An 18879-nucleotide genomic window follows, 5' to 3' on the forward strand; every position below is an offset into this window, starting at 1 on the left:
TTTTGTTTTATAAAAATTTTTTGGAGAGACAGGGTCTCACTCTCCATGTTACCTTTCACTCATGTCACTCGTGTCCGTGTGAAGAGACCACCAAACAGGGTTTGTGTGAGCAACAAGGTTGTTTATTTCACTTGGGTGCAGGCGGGCTGAGTCCAAAAAGAGAGTCATGGAAGGGAGATGGGGTGGGGCCATTTTATAGGATTTGGGTAGGTAAAGGAAAATTATAGTCAAAGGAGGTTGTTCTCTGGTGGGCGGGGCGGGGGTCACAAGGTGCTCAGCAGGAGAGCTTTTGAGCCAGGATGAGCAAGGAGAAGGAATTTCACAAGGTAATGTCATCAGTTAAGGCAGGAACAGGCCATTTTCATTTCTTTTGTGATGGAATGTCATCAGTTAAGGCAGGAACCGGCAATCTGGATGTGTACATGCAGGTCACAGGGGATACGATGGCTTAGCTTGGACTCAGAGACCTGACATTACCCAAGCTGCTCTTGAACTCCTGAGCTCAAGCAATCGCCTCTGCCTCCCAAAGTACTTGGATTGCAGTTGTGAGCCACCGCTCACAGCGCCCGTGATTTACATACTTTTTGGAATTTTTTTTTTGTTTTGAGACAAGGTCTTTCTGTTGCCCAGGTTGGAGTGCAGTAGCATGGTCTCAGCTCACTGCAACCTCTGCCTCCTGGGTTCAAGTGATTCTCATGCCTCAGCCTCCCAAGTAGCTGGGACTACAGGTGCATGCCACCATGCCCGGCTAATTTTTGTATTTTTAGTAGAGATGGGGTTTCACTATGTGGGCCGGGCTGGTCTCGAACTCCTGACCTCAAGTGATCCACCCTCCTTGGCCTCCCAAAGTGCTGGGATTACAGGCATGAGCCACCACACCTGGCCTACTTTTGTTTTTTTGTTGTGTGTTTTTTTTGTTTTTTTTTTTTGAGACAGAACCTTTCTGTCACCCAGGCTGGAGTGCAGTGGCATCATCTCAGCTCACTGAAACCTCCACCTCCCGGTTTCAAGCAATTCTCCCACCTCAGCCTCCCAAGTATCTGGAACTACAGGTGTGCGCCACCATGCCCAGCTAATTTTTCTGTATTTTTAGTTGAGACAGGGTTTCACCATGTTGGCCAGGCTGGTCTCAAACTCCTGACCTCAGGTGATCCACCCACCTCGACCTCCCAAAGTGCTGAGATTATAGGCGTGAGCCACCATCACGGCCAGTTTACATACTTTTAAAGCAAATATTTAACAAATGGATAGGACAGAGTAAAATAAATGACACCACAAATGTATATGTTTGGTTCATAAAGATAGGTCATTTGTAAGATAATGGTTGAAAGTGTAGGCTCTAGAGTCAAACTACTAGAGTCTATAGCGCATCTCTGCCATTTCCTTGTGATGTTAACGTGAGCGAGTTTTATTTTATTTTATTTTTATTTTTAGAGACAGGGTCTTACTCTGTCACCCAGGCTGGAGTACAGTGGCGCAAACATAGCTCACTGAAGCCTCAAACTCCTGGGCTCAAGTGATCCTCCCGCTATAGCCTCCCAAGTAGCTGGGATTACAGGCCCACCACCATGCCCAGCTAATTTTTTTTTTTTTTATTTTTTTGTAGAGTCCCTATATTGCTGAAAGTGCCAGGATTGCAGATATGAGCCACCATGCCCAGCCATGGGCAAGTTTTTTTTAACCCTTCTGTGCCTCATCTATAAAATGGAGCTAACAAATCTATTTCATAGGACTGCTGCAAGGCTTAAGTGAATTGATACATATACGATGCTTAGGACAATAACAGGTACAGATGTGTTCAAAGTTAGCAGCTCAGGCACTAGCCTTGTCGTTTTCCTTCTCCAAGGTTTTACAGCAAGTTAAAATGAAGCTGGAGTTCAGCCAATCTTTGGAATCCTAAGAAACACAAGAAACATAATAACAGCACTTGTAACGTAGTTACATCTTGCTTTACAGTTTACAAAGTGCTACCATGCCTTTTTTTCCCATTTTGTTCTCATAAGAGCCTGGGGTAGATGAAGAAGTTCCTGGCAGCGCCATTTCATAGGTTAGGAAACTTGACTCTTAGAAAGAGGAAGTGATTGAGCCAAGAAGGGTTTGATGGCGGTACAGTCTCTGTCTGCTCTGTCCCCACCTTCTGCAAGGGTAATAGTGAATCACGACTAATAGGAGGTGCAGACACACCTTCTCCAAAGGCTTGTAGTTAAATAAGGCAGCATGTGGAATGGACAGACTGGAGACAGTCCTTACCTCATGTGGAACCTAGGACAGGTAAGGCCCTGTCCTCTACCCCAGAGCTCACTTTGTCTGAGAGCAGCTGACCAGCAGTGGAAGACATTTGCTCAGCGATATATTAGTTATGGCTGCAAAAGCCAGAGAATTCATCCCCAAGGCAATTAAGATAAACAGCAAATAGAGGATGGGTGCCTTGGCTCACACCTGTAATCCCAACACTTTCGGGAGGCTGAAGTGGGAGGATCACCTGAGGTCAGGGTTCGAGACCAGCCTGGCCAACATGGTGAGACTCTCCCTCTACTAAAAACACAAAAATTCGCTGGGCATGGTGGCAGGCAGCCTCGGGAGGCTGAGACAGAAGAATCGCTTGAACCCCAGAGGTGGAGGTTGCAGTGAGCCGAGATTGCGCCATTGCACTCCGGTCTGGGTGGCAGAGCGAGACTCCATCTCAAAAAAAAAATCAAATAGTAATTTGCCAAAAGTTTTTAGCAATGAACTTAGGTTCATTAAAACACATTGGTGTTTATACCCTGAGCAAACAGGAGTCCTCCTGTGTTCTAGGCACTGGGTGGGGCATCACCAGATGCAAACTTGATCTTGGCTAGGAGGGCCCCTCCTAGTCAAGTAAATTCAGACCTTAAGTCAGTAAATCCTAGCCACTCAGTAAATCCTAGCCACTCAGTAAATCCTAGCCACTCCTTTAGTCTTCATCGTTGGCATTTGATGGCTTTCCTCTTCTTCGTGGCCCTAAATTTCTGCTTCTCTTTTTATTATATTATCTATGTCCTTTATTGTAACTCACCTCACAACCTTTTCGGAAAAAAGGACTCAATACAGGAAAGGAAAAACAGCTGCGATGTTTTGTTAACCTCTCGTTTTTCCTCTCTCTCCTTCCCTGCCCCCACCCCTGTCTTGACTCGTCTGCTGAACAAAGCCTCGACCTCAGGCCGGCTGTGAACGCTGTGAACGTAGTTGCTGAGAGATAGCAAACATGCCCAACAGTGAGCCCTGTGCCTCTCCGCTGGAGCTGTTCAACAGCATCGCCACACAAGGGGAGCTCGTGAGGTCCCTCAAAGCGGGAAATGCATCAAAGGTACATGATTTTGCTGGGTTCTCCACGAAGGCAGCTGAGCCTCCCAAATCTGTAGGGTTGTGTTATTCTAGAATAGATGGTTTCCTCAATGACTGAGGTGTTTTGGTTATAATTTTTTTTTTGAGAGGGAATTTCACTCTTGTTTCTCAGGCTGGAGCGCAATGGTGCAATCTAAGCTTGCTGCAACCTCTGCCTCCCGGGTTCAAGCGACTCTCCTGCCTCAGCCTCCCAAGTAGCTGGGATTACAGGCATGCACCATCACACCCAGCTAATTTTGTACTTTTAATAGAGATGGAGGTTTCACCATGTTGGTCAGGCTGGTCTCAAACCCCTGACTTCAGGTGATCTGTCCACCTTGGCCTCCCAAAGTGCTGGGATTACCAGCATGAGCCACCACGCCAGCCTTGGTTATAGTTTTAAATGTATTTTTCCCTTTATCAACATTGGGATGCCTGTGGTCTAAAGAGTCAGAGGTTCTCAAAGCCTTTGTGAAATACAGTGGCCCTCCAGCCCACCTCTCCCTATTTCCTGCTTAATTCTTTTAGCCGATCTTTTGGTTATGTACTCCCCATATCTATAAATATTCTGCTTATTATATTGTTCCTTGTTGATTTTCAAGTTGGGGTCTTTCAGGTGGAAATGACGCATTCGTACCTTCACAACCACTTCCCGTCCAGGCAGTCTCCCCATCTGTATTGCGGTTGTAGTTAGGTCAGTATCTGTACACTGACATTATTATGACCATGGAAATAGACATGGACAGCTGAACCATCACGGATAGAATGAGTACTCTAACTTTCTCGCCCAGCTTTTGTTTTCTCAGGAGTTAATATATTTGTCTTAATTTCTTTTTTTTTTTTTTTTTTTTGAGACAGAGTCTCGCTGTCGCCCAGGCTGGAGTGCAGTGGCACGATCTCGGCTCACTGCAGGCTCCGCCCCCCGGGGTTCACGCCATTCTCCTGCCTCAGCCTCCCGAGTAGCTGGGACTACAGGCGCCCGCCACCTTGCCCGGCTAATTTTTTGTATTTTTAGTAGAGACGGAGTTTCACTGTGTTAGCCAGGATGGTCTCGATCTCCTGACCTCGTGATCCGCCCGCCTCTGCCTCCCAAAGTGCTGGGATTACAGGCGTGAGCCACCACGCCCAGCCCTATTTGTCTTAATTTCTGTTTGCTTGACTTTTTTTTTTTTTTTTTTGCTTGACTTTTTTATGTCAATGATACTAATGATAATGTATCTCCAAGCCCTTTCCCTGTCCAGTGAATCTCCTTTCAGCACACATCAACTAGTCTATCAAGTTCATCTTCTTGAGGAGATCGCTCCCAAAACCTTCTGCCTGCTTCCCTCTGGACTGGGGACTCTTGCCTCCTACACTGCCCATCTTGGCGTCTTTCTTCACTGTTGACCCAGGGGGTTCTTTCACGCCTGTCGATTGGGTGCCCCGTTTCCTGCTCCTGCATTTTATTCCTCTTTGCTTTACTCTTTGGGCAGAGCAAATCTTCCAATTGTTTCTGAAAAAAATATTGCAAAGGAAATATTTCTGGGGGGATCTTGCCCATCTGAAAGTGTATTTATTTTACCTAAAACATGATTCATAGCCAGGCTGGGTGTAGGGTTCTAGCATGGAAGTGATTTCCCCTGGAAATGCTGAAGCCACTGCTCTATTGGCACCTAGCTTGTGGGCTTGCTGCAGAGAAGTCAGTTGCCATTCCTTTGTTTTTTCTTTGTGGAAGTTAGCAGGATCTTCTTTGTTCCAATGTTCTGAAATTTCATGGGATGCGGGTTCAGTATGCCTTTCTTTTTTTTTTTTTTTTTGCCCCACCACCCCCGCCCCCGCCGCTGCCCCCCCCCCCGAGATGGAATCTCGCTCTTTCACCCAGGCTGGAGTGCGGTGGCACAATCTCGACTCACTGCAACCCCCACCTCCTGGGTTCAAGCAGTTCTCCTGTCTTAGCCTCCCAAGTAGTTGGGATTACAGGTGCCCGCCACCACACCTGGCTAATCTTTGTATTTTTAGTAGAGACGGGGTTTCTAATGAGTGAGCCACCACACTCAGCCTGCCTTTTAGACTAGAAACTCCTGACCGTTAATTCTCAGAAATCATGATTTCTTTGATCTCTTCTGTTTTCTCTCTTCACAGACTTTTTTTTTTTAATTCAGAGACTGTTTCTCTGATTTTGTAACCCTCCTATTGTTTTCCATTTCTGCTATCATTTTTAACTTCCAGGAGCGTGTATGCTCCCTGAAGTTTCCTCACAGCACTCTGCCCTGACTCATAGGTACAGTACCACCGTTTTCTCTCTGAGATCTTTTTTTTTTTTGTATTTTATTTTACTTTGTTAAATCTTACTAATATTCTGTAAGAGACAAACCAGACGAGTAGGCTACAGTGAAGAAATCTTATTTTGGAGAGTTAAGAAACCACTATGATACTTCCAATTATTATCTTCAGTGATGCTTCTTATCTTTATTCAGGGACTCCAGGTAATATTCAGCTCCTACAGCTACCACAAATGCAGCAAATCCCCATTTGAATCCTTTAAACAATACATCAAAAAAGGAAACACTCTTTGCAAAGCCGCCCTTGTATCTCCAAGCTTCATTGCAGCCCCATGGATCCCTTAGCCATTTTGGAGCCAGCTTCTTCTGGATAGTTTCCAAAGGTGTCCCTTCTATCTTCCATTGTCTGTAATCTGGAAGTTCCATTTTACGATGTCCATGCTCATGTCCATGTCCATGGGCCATGTCTGACAGCAATCTGACCTCTCAGGACACTCAACTCTCTGTCTCTGAGATCTTAATGGTAGTTTTCCCTATGTCCTCTACATCCTTTATAATCTCAGTTTCTTCCATCTTAATTTGTTTTCTACCTGCCTTTCATATTAGAGGCAATTCTCAACTGTTTGGTGTTTCTTGGCTGTTTGCTGGTGTTTTGGGGGGTGGACTAAAAGCTGCTGGATGCACTGTTCATTGGGGAGGAGCTTATCAACATAGGTTCCACTTCCTGGAGAGTGATCAGGCTGCTCCCCTTTTGTTGGGGAACGTTTCATGTCAAGGTCTTTAGATATTTTCTTTAAAGTTAAGTGAGATTCCCCAGAGAAAGCTCCACGAGTCCACTGTTCAGAGGGGGTGAGTCCCGCTGCCAGAGTTCTACGGCTGAGTAGGAGAGAAGGGCTGGGCTGTGGGATCCTTCCCCGAAGCTCCCTATTCTCTGTGTGCTGCCGGTGCCCCAACTGTGCAGATTGCCCCCAGTCTAGGCACCTGTAACTCTGTCCTCTCTTGACATGAAACCTTGGAATGGAGGGGAAACTGTGACACTCCCTTGGCCGAGGGGAGAGGGATTCTCAGTAACTGCTTCTTGAAGAGACTTCAACCAGTGCTCCTGTTTTCATAACCCGCTTTCCCGCCCCCACTCCTGTAAGTGCCTGAGGTCACTAAGGCCCGAACCTTTGAGCGATTCCATAGCAGTGTACACTCGGTCACTTTCCAGTATTTCCACGATGTCTTAGCATTTGTTTTTCTCTCATGCTATTAGGCACTGGTCATTCATCAGCTTTCCGGCTTCTGAAACCTTGTTGCTGTCATCCTCTTCTTGTTTCCTTTGTCCTTGTGGGATTATGCTTTAAAAAAAAAAAAAAAAAAGATCTCTGCTTTTGTTGTAGTAGATTTCAGAAGTATCATCATCAATACGCATCTTTAACTAGAACATAAGCATTTCATTTCCTTCTGGGGTGACTCTACTCCTAGGTCCCCCAGCTTCTCCATGACTTCCATCACTTTCTTCTTTTTTTTTTTTTTTTTTTTTTTTTAAGGCTGAGTCTCACTCTGTTGCCCAGGCTGGAGTGCACTGGTGCGGTCTTGGCTCACTGCAACCTCTGCCTCCTGAGTTCAACCTGACCTCCTAAGTAGCTGGGACTACAGGTGCCTGCCACCACACCCAGCTAATTTTTGTATTTTTAGTAGAGAGGGGGTCTCGCCATGTTGGCCAGGCTAATCTTGAACTCCTGACCTCAGGTTATCCGCCCGCCTCAGCCTCCCAAAGTACTGGGATGACAGGTGTGAGCCACCACGCCTGGCCCGACTTCCATCACTTTCAGCTCCTGTTATCTGTTATCTTATCAAACACCTTGCTTGTCACCAGATGGTATCAACCATCTCACATTCCCCAGTAGTTTACTTTGACTATTTGGGACCCTGATTTAAACCATTATTTTTTTTTTCATGTGTTTGTGTGTGTGTGTGTGTGTGTGTGTGTGTGTGTATTTTTTGAGACAGGGTCTCGCTCTTTCCACATTGGAGTGCAGTGGTGCAATCCTAGCTCAGTGCACCCTCGAACTCCTGAGCTCCCACCTTAGCCTACCAAGTTGCTGGGATTATAGATGCAAGCCACTGCACCCAGCTCATATTTTAAAGGAAATAAATAGTACTGAAAGAAAGTAATGTCAAAAAAAAAAAGAAGTTACTTTTTTACAGAAAGAGATTTACTCACCAGGTAGGGCTCAAAAGATTAAACCAACTTGTTTTAAAACAAAATTATAAAATAAATAAAAGACCCAGTGGGGTTATGTAAGCCCTTCATTTTGGGAAGTTGACAGTGGTATTTTTGTCCATTTAATATTAAATTTGAATAACATTTAGTAAATGTTTTTAGTTAGTAATTCTTAGTGACTGCAGTTATGTTCATTATTTTAGTCAACTTAATACATTTTTGTTTTTTTGTTTTTTTGTTTTTTTTGAGACGGAGTCTTGCTCTGTCACCCAGGCTGGAGTGCGGTGGCCCGATCTCGGCTCACTGCAAGCTCCGCCTCCCGGGTTCACACCATTCTCCTGCCTCAGCCTCTCCGAGTAGCTGGGACTACAGGCGCCCGCCACCACGCCCGGCTAATTTTTTGTATTTTTAGTAGAGATGGGGTTTCACTGTGGTCTCGATCTCCTGACCTCGTGATCCGCCCGCCTCGGCCTCCCAAAGTGCTGGGATTATAAGCGTGAGCCACCGCGCCCGGCCAACTTAATACATTTTATAATAACTCTTCCAAGTGTATTATTTGACTCATGCAATTGACTGGCACATGTTGAAGACATCAGAGGTTGCACAATGAGACCAGAGTTAAGTGATGAAAAATTCAGAAGTACATTTGTATCTGACCCTGAAATGTCTTGGTAGTAGAAGCACTTGATGTTTTGGAAATTTCAAAAATAAACTTCTAGCAAAATAGTTTGAGCCACACTGGGAGCGCCAGTTCTCTGAGAGGGCACCATCAGCTCTTTCTTGGCCTGCCATTTATCTAGGCCATGGACTGCGAAGGTCTTTTCTGCTCCAATGTATCTAAAGAATAAGATCCACGTCCTTCAGTAGCAGCAGCTCATTAAAGCGGCAAGTTTCCTGGGGGGAATAAGTCAGAATCTGAGGGCTGTGAGGGGAAATAGTTTGAACAGGACTGAAGAAGCAATGCTAGGTCTTGGGTATTAAGAAAGAGAGCAGAGCCTTTTTCTTCTTCTCCTTTTTGTTTAAGTAACTTCTAAAATCAAAATATACCATTCATATAGAAAAATATGCTGATCATAAGCAGGCACCTCACTGAATTTTCACAAAATGACCACACCTGTGTAACCAGCACCCAAATCAAGAGCAAGCAGAGAGCACCTAGAAGCCACCCTCACGCCCCTCAGCTTCTGCCATGACTCCTCCCACCAGGGGTAGCTCTACCTGGGTTTGAACTGTATGTAGTCAGGTAGTATACAGTCTTGTGTCTGGCTTTTTTTTCTGAACATCAGCTTTTGGCCAGGCTCTGTGGCTCATGTCTATAATCCCAGCACTTAGGAGGCCAAGACAGGAGGATCGCTTGAGGCCAAGAGTTTGGGACCAGCCTGGACAACATAGGGAGACCCTGTCTCTACAAAAAATTTAAAAATTAGCCAGACATGGTGGCACACACCTGCTGTCCCAGCTACTCAGGAGACTGAAGTGAGACGCTGTCTATAAAAAAAACTGATGTTCTGGGTTTTTTGGAGGATGGGAATCTCACTTCATCACCCAGGTTGGAGTGCAGTGGCGCAGTCTGGACTCACTGCAACCTCTGCCTCCCAGGCTCAAGCAGTCCTCTCACTTCAGCCTCCTGATGAGCTAGGAACACAGGTGTGTGCCACCATACCTGGCTAATTTTTTCTATTTTTGGTAGAGACAGGGTTTTGCCATGTTGCCCAGGCTGGTCTCGAACTTATGAGCTCAGGCAATACGCCCACCTTGGCATCCCAACGTGCTGGGATTACAGGCGTGAGCCACTGCACCCAGCTAACATCAGCTTTTGAATCCTGTTTCAATGTCCTGGTTCAAACACTGATTAAGACTGATTATAAGAAAACAGACAAGGTAAGCCTGCTTGTCTTATTTCAGTGCTATTCCAAAATGCAGATGGTCCTTGAGCAGGGACATTGGTTAAATGTTTGACTTTCGTAGAGCCTTCTAGTTACAAGCAGAATTAGACCAGATAGAGTATGAAATGTCAACAAAGCTAGTTATTAAGGGATACTGACTGCAGTGTACTTCAAAGCAAGGTAAGCCTTCTCATAGATAATTGAATAGATTATACGTACTAAACTTATTTTTTGCAAGTACTGAGCCTAGGTACTACAGAAATGAGATGGGTGGAACATACTTAGCTATCTAACCTGGGCAAACATCTCATCTATGAATCGTATCCATTGGGTTACTGATTCCACAAATCTGGCTCATTTTAATGATGAGTCTCAGATAATTTTGTAGTTTGAAACACAGATCACTCCAGAATCGCAGTCCTTTATGGCCCAAGTGCTGTATCTGATGGAACAGTTATCTCTGAATGGAGGTTGGTGTTTATAGAACATTCTGTATATGGTAAAAGGAATTTAAGGAGATTTAAAAGAAAGAATGTTCTGTATAAACTGTAAGTGGAAATGTTTGTATTTCCCTTGGTAAGCAAATTGGACTGTGTATATTCTTTGTTTGCAATCTAATCCAGCAAGGCCAATTACCAGAATAGAGCTTTAGGGCATAGCATGACTAATCAGCTTAATTAGGCCTGCTTTTCTAAAGACCAGGCTTCCAGGGGTGGCCACTATGGACTCCTGCAAAAGAGTCTTTAATACGCTTCCAGACTACCCAAGGGTACGTTTTACCTTTGTTATTTTGTTTGTTTGTTTGTTTTTTCAAGATAGTTTGATAAGACTCCAAAATGTGGTGATATAACTATTTCCCAATGAATCCCTCCTTAATTTATAACCTGAGAGCCTACATTTTTTGTCCTTGCTTTTATCTGTTTTAGTTGCTCTTACTATCCTTAGTGGCATCATTGGTTAAGTTTCCATAAATACTCATCTCAACCTGTGTGGAATGTAAAAACTAGTTCCAACGCAGAACTCCAGGAATCTCAATTAAAGGAGCTTGTCACACAAGTTCTCTGGCATCAGTGGTGTTTGAGAAATCTTTAGCATATGAACTTTGTCATAAATGACAGTGTATATTGTGTCACTGCTACTGTCCCAAAGTGTTCATGGTAGCACTAGAATAACAGATAAAAATGAAGTGTTTTCGAGCCGATGACTTGCTGTGATTCTATGGGTAAGCTCCTTTACCTCTCTGAGTCTCAGATTCTTGAGCTGGAAAAGGACAGTGACAACAATGCCTGCCTTGTAGGGTTGTGACACTAACTAAGGTAACACGTGTGAAAGCATTTCACATAGTGCCTGCCATAGAATAGGCATCATTCAGCAAATATCAGCTATTAGTAATAGCTTTTAGCCATCACTTTTATTTCCTTTCTCAGGATGAAATTGATTCTGCAGTAAAGATGTTGCTGTCGTTAAAAATGAGCTACAAAGCTGCCATGGGGGAGGATTACAAGGCTGACCGTCCTCCCCGGAACCCAGCACCTACCAGTAATCTTGGCCCAGATGCCACAGATGCTGAAGAGGATTTTGTGGACCCATGGACGGTACAGACAAGCAGTGCAAAAGGCATAGACTACGATAAGCTCATTGGTACATCCTCTGCTTTCTTCCCAGAAAAAGCTGCAACTTTTAGAAGTGGTCCCATTGAGTTGATTCCACTGATGTTTTTAAATTTTGAATTAATCATAAATTCAGTGAAGCTTCAATGCCAAGAAAAAATGGATACTAAAATCTTTTGGTTGTGTATTATATTCCCAAAGGATTATTTTAAAATAAAATAACAATATAAAATATATTTCAAAATAATGATCTATAGTAGACAGCTTAATAGAAGCTTTTCCCTTTTTTGAGCACTTCAGAACTTGGGAAAGGTCTACTGAAATGGCCATTTATAACATTTAGTGGCTACAAGTCAATCATAGATTAGTTAGGTTTCACCTCCAGTGATACTGACTATGGACCTAGAATGCTGGAAGTCAGCTTAAGAGCAGTGACTTCTCACACTGGGCAAGTTCTTACTGTCATGCCCTTCTTTGAGGGCCTTCCTGCTCAGGAAACACTGTTGCCATTCCATTGAAGTCTTTACTCTGAGATCATTGCTAATTATCAGAGAAGAAACAGAACTAAAATGTTTTCATCTAAGTCAAAGCCATTTTCCATGATTTCAGTATAGACTATCAATGAGGGAAAATTCACTTGAAGACAGACATTAATTCACTTCAACAAATAAAGAATGTGAGAAATCATGGTTGTCAGTGAATATAAATTTTACCTTAATAAACAAATATATATATATATACATATTTATATATGTGTATGTTTATATTTTGTTGTCAAAAGTTGCTAGCTGGATCTCATTCTGAATATGTTTCCCATCAGAACCCAGTCTCAGGCAAAACAGCATTTTGTGTTGTAATTTATTTCCTGTTATGTTGGTTGTGTTGATCTCAGCTGTTGTTTTAATACAAAGACCTTTTACTTTATGTTGGGGGTAAGGACCTTTAGCAGAAGGCCTAAAGAGGTTTATGTTCATTAAGATTGTGCATGGATCACTCACTTTTCACCTTCATTTCAGTAATATCTGATCACTAAACCTCCTGCCACCTAAGAAAGTCATCTCTTCTTTTTTTCCAGTTCGCTTTGGAAGCAGTAAAATTGACAAAGAGCTCATAAACCGAATAGAGAGAGCCACCGGCCAAAGACCACACCGCTTCCTGCGCAGAGGCATCTTCTTCTCACACAGGTCAGGGGCTCTTCACCACAGGCCTTCTCACCTGTCCTCTTCTTTTAGTTCAAAAAAATCTTAAGACACCCTCTTCATAAGCCACCTGGTACTGTGGGAAAAGTGATGGCCGGCTGTCGGAAGACTGAGATCCATCCTCTGTCCTGTCAGTAACCCACTGTGGGATCATGCTTGTCCATTCACCCTCAGGCTCTTAGTTTTTTCATTTGTAGACTGCCCACCTCACAAGGTGGGAATCATATTAATAGCAGATGAGATTCTTCCCAGATTACATGCTGTAAATAAATTATAAAATGTCATGAAAAGAAAAGAGAATAATATGTCCAAGTTCAGCATTTCCCACACGACAAACAGTAGGCTTCCTGAAATTCCAAACCCTCTTCCTCCTATTGTATTGACTTGCCCATAAACAATACCAAAAGACAAACCAACAGAGAATGCATGGAACAGATTATCTGTACCTTAGGCCATAAATTCCATGCAGATAACATCAAGATATGGGCAGGTTCCAAAAGAGTTTCTGCCTCTCCCAACCTACAGTTATCTGGGCTGAGGCAGCCCCATTTTTGAAGCTGTGTCCATGGAATTTATGATCTGACGTAGGGTTGTTCTGTTCTACTGGCACTTCATGGTTACAGGAGAACACCCCCAGGACAGAGCCCAGCGGTCTGCCCAAACACTTCAAATTCTACCTGCAAAGAACTCCAGGCCTTGCTCAACCCACTTTCTGGGCAGAATATAATAAAAAATTTTCCTTAATTCACATACTATAAAACTCACTTTTTTTAAGTATACAATTAAGTGGGTTTTAGTATATTCACAAGGTTGTGAGACCGTCATGACTATCTAATTCCAAAACATTTCATCACCCCAAAAGGAAACTTCTACCCATTAAACCCATTTATGCCAGAAGTTGTAAAAATTTTTTGTGAAAAATCAGACCTTGGCGATCCCCTTGAGCAGTAAGATATCAATAACTCCCACAAGTTTAGCATTCCAATTATGGAACACTAGACATAAATGGGTTAACAGTCATCCCCCATTTCTCCCTCCCCACTGGCAACCATTAGCCTGCTTTCTCTATATCTAGATTTAGGCACTTTATATAAACGGGATCATGTTTATATAAAATGTGGCCTTTTGTGTCTGGCTTCTTTTACTTGGCATAACATTTTCAAGGTTCCTCCATGTTGTAGCGTGTATCCATACTGGATTCCTTTTTATTGCCAAATAATATTCCATTGAATGGATATACCTCACATTTTGTTTATTCATTCATTAGTTGTTGGACGTTTGAGTTATTTTCACTTTTTGGTTATCAACAATGCTGCTCTGACCATTTGTATACAAGTTTTGGGGTGGATATATGTTTTTAATCCTCTTGGGCATATACCTCGAATAGAATTAATGGCTTATATAGTAATTCCATGTTTAACTCTTTGAGGAACTGACAAATATTTCTACAGCAACTGTATCATTTTACTTTCCCACCAGCAACATAGGAAGCTTCCCATTTCTCCACATCTTCACCCACTCTTGTTATTTTCCATGTTGTTGTGTTTTATAGCCATCCTAATGGGTGTGAAGTAGTATCTCATCGTGGTTTTGACTTGTATTTCCCTAATGACAAGGATGTTGAGAATCTTTTCATGTGCTTATTAACAATTTTTATATCTTTAGAGAAATGTCTATTCAGACCCTTTGCCTACTTTTTAATTGGGTTGTCTTTTTATTGTTAGTTATAATAGTTCTTTATATATTCTGGATACTAGTTTCTTATTCAAATATTACTTGCAAATATTTGCTCCCATTATATAGGTTGTCTCTTCACTCTGCTGATAGTCCTTTGAAGTATGAAAGTTTTTAATTTTGATGAAGTCCAGTTTATTTTATCTTTCATTGTGTTTTTGGTGTCGTATCTGAGAAACCACTGACTAATAGAAGGTTGTGAAGATTTACACCTATGGTTTCTTCTCAGAGTTTTGTGGTTTTAGCTCTTACATTTCAGTTTCTGATCGTTTTTGAGTTAATTTTTTTGTATTTGTGAGGTACAGCTCCAACTTCATTCTTTTTCTTGTGGGTATCCAATTGTCCCAGCATTGTTTTTTGAAAAGACTATTCTTGGCCGGGCACGGTGGCTCACGCTTGTAATCCCAGCACTTTGGGAGGCCGAGGCGGGTGGCTGAGGCAGGAGAATGGTGTGAACCCAGGAGGCGGAGCTTGCAGTGAGCCGAGATCGCCCACTGCACTCCAGCCTGGGTGACAGAGCAAGACTCTGTCTCAAAAAAAAATAAAAAAAAGAAAATGTGAGTACTCAAACATGGTTCTTTTTCAAGATTGTTTAGGTATTCTGGGCCCCTTGCATATCCATATGAATTGTGGCTTTTCCATTTCTGCAAAAGCAGCAACTGGGATTTTGATAGGGATTGCACCGAATCTGTGGATTCATTTGTAGAATATTGCCATCTTAAAATATTAATTCATCTAATCCATGAACATGGGATGTCTTTTCACTTCTTTGATTTCTTTCATTGATGTTTTGTAATTTTCAGTGTATAGGTTTTGCACTTCTTTGGTTAGATTTATTCATTAGAATTTTGTCTTTTTAATGCTATTGTAAATGGCATTTTCTTAATCTCATTTTCAGGTTGTTCATTGCTACTATATATAATAAATACAACTGATGGCTGGGTACAGTGGCTTATGCCTGTAATCCCAACACTTTGGGAGGCCAAGGCGGGTGGATCACTTGAGGTCAGGAGTTCGAGACCAGCCTGACCAACATGGTGAAACCCCATCTCTACTAAAAATACAAAATTGGGCAGGCATGGTGGTGGGCGCCTGTAATCCCAGCTACCCAAGAGGCTGAGGCAGGAGACTCACTTGAACCCAGGAGGCAGAGGTGGCAGTGACTTGAGATCGTGCCATTGCACTCCAGCCTGAGCAACAAGAGCAAAACTCCGTCTCAAAAAAAAAAAAAAAATACAATTGATGTTTGTGTATTAATCTTATATCCTGAAATTTTGCTGAGTTTATTAGCTCTAATGCTTTTTTCTTTTTGCAGATTCAATAGGATTTTCTACATATAGGATATTATCTCCTATGATTAGAGACAGTTTTACTTCCTCCTTTCCAATTTGGATTTTTTTTCTTTCCTAATTTCTCTGATTTCAACTTTCAATAGGATGTTGAATAGTAGTGGTGAAAGTGAGCATCCTTGTCTTATTCCTGATGTTAGGGGAAAAGCTTTCAGTAAAGACTGAATATGCACTATTTAGTATAATGTTAGCTGTGGGCTTTCTATATACCCTTCAACATGTTAGTGTTTTTATTATGAAAAGATGTTAGATTTTATCAAATGCGTTTTCTGTGTTTATTGAGATGATCATGTGGGTTTTGGCCTCTATTTTATTAGTATGGTGTATCACATTGATAGGTTTTTGTGTGTTTAATCAACCTTGCATTCCTGGAACAAATTCCACTTAATCATGGTGTTGAAAATCAGTTGATTTTCAATCATGGTGTATAATCTTTTTTATATGTTGCTGGATTTGGTTTGTGAGTTGCTGAGGATTTTTACATCTGTGTTCATAAGGGATATTGGTCTACAGTTTTCTTTTAATGTCTTTGGTTTGGTTTCAGGGTAATACTGGCCTCATAGAATGAGTTGGGAAGTATTTCTTACTCAATTTTTTTTGGAAAAGCTTGGGAAGGATTGGTATTAATTCTTTTTTGAACATTTGATAGACTTTACCAGTGAAAATGGGGTTTTGGGCTTTTTTTTATAGGAAGTTTTTTGATTACTAATTCAGTCTTTTTGTTTGTTCCAGATCTGTGTATATTTTCTATTTCTTCTTGGGTTCGTTTCAGTAGTTTGTTTCTAGGAATTTATCTATTTCATCAGTGTTATCTAATGTATTGGTATACAGTTATTCATAGTATTCCCTTATGTAGTAATCCTTTTTATTCCTATAAGGTCAGTAGTAATACCCCTTCTTATATTCCTGATTTTGGCCATTTGAGTCTTCTCTTTTATTCCACCACACACACACACACACACACACACCCAGTCACTTTGGTTCAAAGTTTACTAATTTTATTGGTTTGTAGTCAGCGTTTTTTATCTTTGCATGGCGTGGTTCTTCTCACTGCCTTTGTGACTTATTTATTAACTGCAGTATAGTAATCCTATAGCCTCTTGGCTTAGGAAAGCATAGGACCTGAGGCATTTGCCCATTCTCAAATTTCAGACTGCCCCTCTGTCTAATTTTGTCATCTGTAAAATTGGGGATTAAATGAGATCTACCATGCACAGTCAAGCTTCAAGTGGTGGGCAGGTGACTGGGTTCCCTTAGTAGCTGAATGAGTCTCTGCTGGAACCCATCCTCATAAAACGTGAGCTCAAAATTGGAACCCAGTAAATTTCTGCACGCTTGTCAGGAGCACCTCACCCCAGGACCGAGCACACAGTGAGTTCTCAGATGCTCCGTATAAACACAAGAAAAGCAGCTCGTGGCACAGCTGCATTTTTTTCTCTTCTGTAAGTCCATATGGTTAGTTGTGAGAACCAAAGAAGGATTCTTTCCTTCCAAAATTATGGGTTATTTTCTTTCCTTATTTCAAAAGCAGTATGTGAGCATTTCATGGGAAAAAAAAATGAAAACTAAGCCCAAAAACCAGAACACCCACAATTGTATCTGTCCAGAGATAAGCAATGTTGACCCTTGGCTTGGGGAATATAAGGAGAAGTCACTTTCAGAATACTGTTCTCTAGATTCTCCTACCCAGACCTCTGGAAAAGGTAGTTATTCCTCTTGTATTTGGGGACACTTTACCCAGAAACAAAGGACATTCATCCTGGAATGTTGGTTTCCCACCCTGCTGAACATTGGAACTCGTCATGGAGCTTTTTAAAAATACACATTCCCGGCCAGGCGCAGTCGCTCACACCTGTAATCCCAGCACTTTGGGAGGCCGAGGCAGGCAAATCTTGAGGTCAGGAGTTCGAGACCACCCTGGCCAATATGGTGAAACTCCGTCTCTATTAAAAACCCAAAAAATTAGCTGGGCGTAGTGGCGGGTGCCTACTATGCCCAGCTACTCAGGAGGCTGAGGCAGGAGGATCGCTTGAACCCAGGAGGCAGAGGTTGCAGTGAGCAGAGATCATGCCACTGCACTCCAGCCTGGGTGACAGAGTGAGACTCTGTCTCAAAAATAAATAAATAAACAAACAAACACATTCCCAGAGAGCACCTCAGATCCATTGAATCAGTCTCTGGAGGTGGGGCACAGGCAGCTGTGATTGGAAACAGCCTGGTGGGGAGGGGGATGACTAGGGTGACTCGCAGATGAAGATACCTAGTCCCAAGCTGGCTGAGGGGCCCAGATAGATCTCCAAGTGAGGACTTGACCTCTGAACTCCCAGAGGACAAATCTTACTTTCCCTGGTAAGCCAGGACTGTCTGCTCCCATGCAGTTTGCCTGGTATTGGTCTGAGAGTCCTCAGGGCTGGGTGATTCTGAGCAAGGATCATATGGTGTTGGCCTGGTATCCCCAGGGAAGTGTACCAAGCTCACAGTATGTCGGCACTGATGTTTGGAGGAATTCCAAGAGTCCCAGTAGCTTCACAGCTGGATCCATCTTTTAAATACATTATTCCAAACCTACACATCTTGTCTTTTAAAACACTCACAAGAGAACCCATTTCAGTATGGCCGGGCATGGTGGCTCACGCCTGTAATCCCAGCACTTTGGGAGGCCAAGGCGGGCGGATCACGAGGTCAGGAGATCGAGACCATCCTGGCTAACATGGTGAAACCCCATCTCTACTAAAAATACTGTGGTCCCACTACTCGGAGGCTGAGGAGAAGGCATGAACCTGAGGCAGAGTTGCATGACAAAGATCCACCACCACCGCATTTCAGTAGAAGTTTCCTGTCATTTTTATATCATAAGCACCAAAGGTAACAAACTCTAGTTATTATCCATGTTGTTTCATCTCTGTCTATATTTTTCATTTCCAAAAGTGCATTATTGCCTTGATATTTTTCTCAGAAAATCACATTCTTCCTCTTCTCCTTTTTCCTTTAGAGATATGAATCAGGTTCTTGATGCCTATGAAAATAAGAAGCCATTTTATCTGTACACGGGCCGGGGCCCCTCTTCTGAAGCAATGCATGTAGGTCACCTCATTCCATTTATTTTCACAAAGTAAGTATTGGATCTTACGGCTTTTCTTACTCTTAGTGAATTGAGAATGTTGCTTATAAACCATGTTTAGAACTGACAAGATCATGCTAGTTCATTTGCTAAGCAACCAAGATGTCAAGAGTTGGCCCTTTTTTGGCTTTCATTCACTTTGTTCCTGGGCTCACTTTAGAGGAC

General features: G+C 42.6%; 2 protein-coding genes across 3 annotated transcripts in view; one reads left to right on the top strand and one right to left on the bottom strand.

Annotated features, from left to right (window-relative positions):
- WARS1 (tryptophanyl-tRNA synthetase 1) overlaps window positions 1–18879 on the top strand; it is a 42154-nt gene that overhangs the window by 4046 nt on the left and 19229 nt on the right. For both annotated transcript variants that reach the window (XM_032134951.2, XM_032134952.2), the window contains exons 2-5: window positions 3170–3328; window positions 11129–11342; window positions 12387–12495; window positions 18586–18705. In XM_032134951.2, coding sequence (XP_031990842.1) covers window positions 3227–3328; window positions 11129–11342; window positions 12387–12495; window positions 18586–18705 — 545 coding nt within the window. In that variant the 5' untranslated portion in view covers window positions 3170–3226. The remainder of the gene's footprint in view (window positions 1–3169; window positions 3329–11128; window positions 11343–12386; window positions 12496–18585; window positions 18706–18879) is intronic.
- Window positions 5644–6128, bottom strand: LOC116456270 (NADH dehydrogenase [ubiquinone] 1 beta subcomplex subunit 3). Its single transcript, XM_032134954.2, has one exon. The coding sequence runs from the start codon at window positions 6069–6071 to the stop codon at window positions 5775–5777; it is 297 nt and encodes a 98-aa protein (XP_031990845.1). The 5' UTR covers window positions 6072–6128; the 3' UTR covers window positions 5644–5774.

The sequence above is a fragment of the Hylobates moloch genome, unplaced genomic scaffold, assembly GCF_009828535.3.
Source record: "Hylobates moloch isolate HMO894 unplaced genomic scaffold, HMol_V3 SCAFFOLD_16, whole genome shotgun sequence".
In the NCBI taxonomy this organism is placed as follows: domain Eukaryota; kingdom Metazoa; phylum Chordata; class Mammalia; order Primates; family Hylobatidae; genus Hylobates; species Hylobates moloch.